Source organism: Nannospalax galili, unplaced genomic scaffold (assembly GCF_000622305.1).
Source record: "Nannospalax galili isolate Female #2095 unplaced genomic scaffold, S.galili_v1.0 scaffold1288, whole genome shotgun sequence".
Lineage (NCBI taxonomy): Eukaryota > Metazoa > Chordata > Mammalia > Rodentia > Spalacidae > Nannospalax > Nannospalax galili.
Window position 1 is genome coordinate 9,233 of NW_008357642.1, and position 5,933 is coordinate 15,165.

General features: G+C 44.8%; 1 protein-coding gene across 6 annotated transcripts in view; it reads right to left on the bottom strand.

The window, feature by feature from the left end:
• Window positions 1–111: 111 nt before the first annotated feature.
• The window catches only part of Brca1 (BRCA1 DNA repair associated), an 87,691-nt gene continuing 81,869 nt past the window's right edge, over window positions 112–5,933 (bottom strand). For all 6 annotated transcript variants that reach the window (XM_029557419.1, XM_029557417.1, XM_029557418.1 and 3 more), the window contains 4 exons: window positions 5,369–5,423; window positions 3,477–3,550; window positions 2,953–3,013; window positions 112–1,003 (listed from right to left, as the gene is read on the bottom strand). In XM_029557419.1, the coding sequence (XP_029413279.1) occupies window positions 882–1,003; window positions 2,953–3,013; window positions 3,477–3,550; window positions 5,369–5,423 (312 nt within the window). In that variant the 3' untranslated portion in view covers window positions 112–881. The remainder of the gene's footprint in view (window positions 1,004–2,952; window positions 3,014–3,476; window positions 3,551–5,368; window positions 5,424–5,933) is intronic.

Below are 5,933 nucleotides of genomic sequence, written 5' to 3' on the forward strand. Positions count from 1 at the left end.
TTGAGACAGGGTCTCCCTGTAGCCCCAGCTGACCTGGAACTCGCTATGTAGACCAGGCTGGCCTCGAACTCACAAAGATCCCCCTTCCTCTGCCTCCCAAGTGCTGGGATCAAAGGCGTGCGCCACCATGCCTGGCTAAGATTTTATTTTTTAAAACACTATTACGTGTATGTGCACCTTGTGTATGTGTGGGCACAGGTGTGCGATCAGAGGACACCTTGTATATGTGTGGGCACAGGTGTGCAATCAGGACTCTGTTGGAGTTGCTCTCCCCTTCTGTCATATGGGTCTCACATGAACTCAGGTTGTCAGGCTTTGTGGCAAGTGCTTTTAATCCACTGAGTCATCTTGCCTGCCCTAAACATGAGAGTTTAAAAAAACAAATTAGGAATACCAGCAATTCTCTCTTCCTCTTTTTGAGTCTGAGTCTTATATAGCACAGGCTGGCCTTGAACGCTTGATAGACTTACTTCTAACCCCCAAGTGCTGTGATTATAGGCATGCACCACCATGCCCAGCTCAGACCAGCTATTCTCTTGAGGTCAAGCCACTCTGTTCCTCCAACAGGACCAGGAACAATAAATAATGAATTTGCATCTTACTCAACTGGTGGGGTTTAAATGGTTTGAAATTCTTCTCAGGTGAAATACTACCACAATTTTGTGCTCATGACAGATTTCAAAGGAAGACTCAAAACAGAAAATCTTTAAGGGATCCTTACATAGCTAGAAGCTTTTTTTTTCAGGCTCATGTACATAAAATATTTAGTAACCAGGGTTGCGGAAGCATTTGAGTTAGAGATATTCCCTGGGCCTGGAAAGGCCCTTTCTTAAGATCATCCTTGGGACCTTGTAGCTTTAGACATATATGGTCTGCTACAATCATGATGTTGGGTGACATGCACTGATCAGGTAGGTTTCTAGATTCTGGCGTTGGTAGAGGGATATGCTGTCCAACACCCAGTCCCACATCACCACAGGTGCCTCACACATCTTCTCAATATCTGAAGACAGAACACAAGAAGAGATTAGTGTCAATTCATTCTTCCAGACCAGACTCCAATCAATCCATTCCAAGAACCTGATTATGAGTTCTTAGGGATAATCAGGTCAGAATCAAACTGTTGCTCTGAAACAATGCTGCTGGACATAAGACAAAGCCTAAGGAATGACTGCCAGTAAAAGCCCACCTTCTGGCAACTGAACTAACATGAGCTCCAACCTGTTAAAGGCAAAGCCACCAGAGGGAACAAAATAGGACTGAAATTTAATGATGTGGATTATTATCATTATTAGTCCTTTTGAGACATGGTCTCCCTGTAACCCCAGCTGGCCTGAACTCACTATGTAGACTAGGCTGACCTTGAACTCACAGAGATCTGCCTGCCTCTGCCTCCGGAGTACTGGGATTAAAGGCCATCACGCCTGGCATGGAAAATTATTTTAAGTGAAAAATCAAAACAGGGTAAGCATGATCACACACACACACACACACACACACACACACACACACACACACACACGAAGAATTTTATGATGGTCATCTCCAGGTAGTAGAATTGTTATTATTTTGGTGTTTTATTGTATTTATGATCAACTGCATTTAAACCACCCACAATGGATTCCAAAAGGTTCATGAATTACTTTTATTAACAGGAAACATTAAAGAGGCTTGTGAAAGCCAGGCATAGTGGTGCATACCTTTAATCCCAGAACCTGGGAGCCTGAGGCAGGTGGATCTCTGTGAGTTCCAGGCCAGCCTGGTCTAAATAGTGAGTTCCAGGCCAGCCAGGACTACATAATGAGACCCTGTCTCAAAAAACAAAAACAACAAAAAAGGGGGTGGGGGTGGGAGATGGCTCGGTGGGAAAAGGAAAAGGTACTTGCTGCAGAGGCTATCTGGGCTCAATGCCTGGGACCTATATAGTGGAGAATTGTCTCCCACGTGTTATCCTTTGACCTCCACATGTGTCATGGCACATATATACACACATGCACACACAAAGAAACAAAATGCAACAAAAAAATAAGGTCAGGCACATGCCTTTAATCAGGGGGCAGAGGCAGGAAGATCTCTGTGAGTTCAAGGCCAGCCTGGTCTAGACAGTGAGTTCCAGGCCAGCTGGGGCTACAGGGAGACCCTACCTCTAAAAAAGCCTCCTGGAATTGAGCAAGACCCATAAGGTAGTCTCAGGAACCTTGTCTAACTATGAGCCTTTTTTTGGTCTCAAAAAGACAAAAAGACATTTTAGCTATTCATTTAAGTATTTTAAAATAGGCTGAGCAATAAAAAATAAAAAATTGGGTGTGCCTGGGTATGCCTATAATCCCAGGAATCAGGAGGCAGAGGGAGGAGGCAGGAGGATTACCATGCATTTGAGGCCAGACAGAGTTACCTAGTGAATACCAGGCAAGCCAAGGCTGCACATCAAGACCCATTTTCAAAAAAAAAAAAAACAACACAAAAGGCCAGGTTCCATGATGCACGCTTTTAACTCCAGCACTCAAGCAGAGGCAGGTGAATCTCTGAGTCTGAGGCCAGCCTTGGGCACAGGGTTAAGTTCCAGTCTAGCCAGGGCAACATAGTGAAATCCTGCCTCAAAAAATAAAGGGCTGGAAAGATGGCTCAGCAGTTAAGAGCACTGATTGCTCTTACAAAGGACCCAGGTTTGATTCCCAGCACCCACATGGCAGCTATGAACTGTCCTTAACTCCAGTTCCAGGGGATGCCGAAGCCCTCTTCTGACTTCTGTGGCATTGCATGACACTGGTGCACTCACATACATGCAGACAATATACTCATACACATAAAATAAAAATAATTAAAAAATAAAAGAAAAAGAAAAATGCAAAACATGTTGAGGATTGTGTTATTCAAGTACCAGGTAACTAGTAACAAATCAAACCCACCCAAGAGCACCCCACATAACATAAGAGCATGCAGATACTTTACCAAGGTAGTCATTCCTTTCTGTCCAGGCACTTGGCTGCAGAACCACAACTGGCTGAGTACCCTGCATCCCCAGGAAGGAAAAAGCATTGAAGAGCTTAAAACAGGACTTTTGGAAAAGTTACATCACTATTTCTAGTTTGCTGAAGCAGACAACATTGGCGCCAGCCACAGAAGGAGGAGGAAGGTTACGTGGCAAGAAGGCTAAAAGGAAAAGCTTCCCTCAATGCACAGCCCTTACTCATCCCCCACAGACGGAGTTTTCTGATGTAGCTCATGGTTAGACAAGGTTCCTGAGAGACTACCTTAGGGGTCTAGCTCAATTCCAGGAGAATTATTTTTTATTTTTTTGAGACAGGGTCTCCCTGTAGCCTCAGCTGGCCTGGAACTTGATATGGAGACCAGGCTGCCCTTGATCTCATAAAGATCCAGCTGCCTCTGCCTCCTGAGTGCTAGGATTAAAGGCATATGCCACCAGCCTGGCTTAGAATATTACTTTCCCTGTAAGAAGGTCCCCAAACACTTACTGTGCCAAAGGTGAGTGATGAAAGTTCCTTCACCACAGACGCCCCACACATCTGCAGGATCCTCTCCAGTTGATCTACATAGGACAGTTAGATCTAAAATCACCACAGTGGTCAACATCCGAACCCTGTGCCCTCTACATCCTTCTCTGGAACAAGCCTCAGTGAGCAAGCTTTGTTTCTCTGTTCTAAAGGACAGAAAGGCCTTAAAAATTAGTATGGCTTCTAAGTCAATCTGCCGTTGATATGCTGCTACCTACTTGGTTATGAGTCTCTATAAGGGCCCATGGTAGATGAGGATTCAGAGTCTCTCAAATGGGACATGTTGAAAGAAAAAGAAACCCAAGATCTAATTTCCATTAATTTGCTAAATTGCTAGACACTATGTGAAAAAATATCCATCTTCCTCCACCCTTTTTCTTCTTTGCTCCCTGCATCCTAATTCTGTTGGTAACTGACAATCAAGGCCACTGAGAGCACCATTCTTGGTGGTAATTACTGTAAATGTCAAGAGATGGGAAGATAATTCATCCTGTGGAGAAGAATGCATGTCAGCCTGCTTAGAGACCCAGCATATCAGTAGGAAAGGTCACATGCTGGGCTGGAATCGACATTCTATGGGGAATGAGTATAAGAAGAGACTGTGCCTGGACAATCAGCAGGACGGACCAGTGGGTTGGCACTCCTTCCGATGTGCTCTTTAAGGCACCCACAGATACTCTTCTTTCCCATCAACTCGTTTCTGGGGATTGCTGAGGTGGTCCTGCCTGTCTGACTGAACTGAATTTTACTAACTTAACCCATTCCCCAATGACACCTGGTAGAGTCCCTAGTTTTCAATATACCAAAGTACAAAAACAGGAAGAAATCTTTGAGTGGCACTTGAAATTTAATAAAAATCCCATCAACGACCAGTAAAGAAGGAAACAAAATTATGTTGCCAGCACTCATGCTACCACTCATCTGTCTATGACTGGATGCTAAGACCTTCCTCTCCAAAGGAACAAGACTCTACTCCCTGGGTCAGAAGTGAAGCAGAAGAGGAAAGGGTAGGAGGACTTCATTTTGAAAAGTACCAACCAAATCTATACAGGGACAAGATCCTTAGTGACACACAAGAGTGGGGCCCAATAGCAGCTTTCTGTCATTGTTTTGAGACAGGGTCTCATGTAACCCAGGCTGGCAGAGAACTTTCTACTTACTCAAGGGAGACCCTGGGCCTTTTGCTTGCAAGTGCTGGGATTACAGGCATATGCTACTAAGCCCAGTTCCACAGCGGTCTTGATTGTTGCATCACATTCAATAACAAATATTCAACCAGCCATCCAGTGTCTGGGCCTGTGTGTGGCCCCAGACCCATAGGGCTTATGCAGTTGCTATACATTCTTCTCTGAATTAAATGAAGATGGTTTAGGAAGAGCAGAAGTTTCCTGACACTGACAAACTCCAGGCTGGTTTTTTTTTTTTGAGACAGGGTCTTTACTATGTAGCCCTGGCTAGCCTGGAACTCTCCATGCAGACCAGGCTAACCTCACAGAGATTGACCTGCCTCTGTCTCTCCAGTGCTGGGGTTAAAGGCATGCGCCACCAAGCCTGGCTTCCTGCTAATTTCTTATCCCTGTCCCTTTTAGTCCAAATGAGAGCAATAGCAGAATCTCTAAAGTACAGAATACAGTGTCCTAAATAAATCCTAAATCCTCACTGATCTCATGTCCTTGGGAAACAGTACACAGCTTGCTTTTTGTCATAGGACATTTACATCCATTTGTTTGGAGAGTGGAAGAGAAACAGAACATTCAAACAATCGGAGAGACCTCCCACACTGGGTGACCCTGTTTATACCGTTATGTAAGAAAGGTTAACCCTGCAACTTTGAGGCTCTCCCAGGCTCTTACCTCTGGGCATGCTGCTGAAGGGCTCACAGCAACAGATTTCTAGGCCCCTGAAGATCTGAAAAGAGAAAAGGAAGAGTTATGGGGGATGGAGAGAAACACAGTTTTAACTAAGTATATAGGTTGCCTATTCTATGTGTGTGAGGGAGAGAGGGGGAGAGGGGGAGGGAGAGAGAGGGAGGGAGGGAGCCTCCCTACACCCTAGGCATTGGCAGCCATGGATCTGTTTCCTATCCTTACATTTCTGCTCTTTCCAAAGTAACAAGACACATTCTTTCCAATCCTTAAATAAAATAGCCAAAGGCCCCATATGCCCAGTGCAGAGGACTGCATTCTGCTGCCAGGAGTACATTAGGAGAAGCAAAGGAGCCAGTTCCTAGTGGGTAGGAAAGGGCAGAGAACTCCCTACAGCCTGGAATGGCTCTGCAGGACCCCCTGAATGGAGGGTGCTTTTAGTGAGATGTGACGCTGTGAGTTTCAATTCAAAGAGAAGTCTCAAAAATTGTTCCTAAAAAGACAGTTGAGTGTTTTCTTCAATGACGGTATATTAGACACCATTACATTTCCT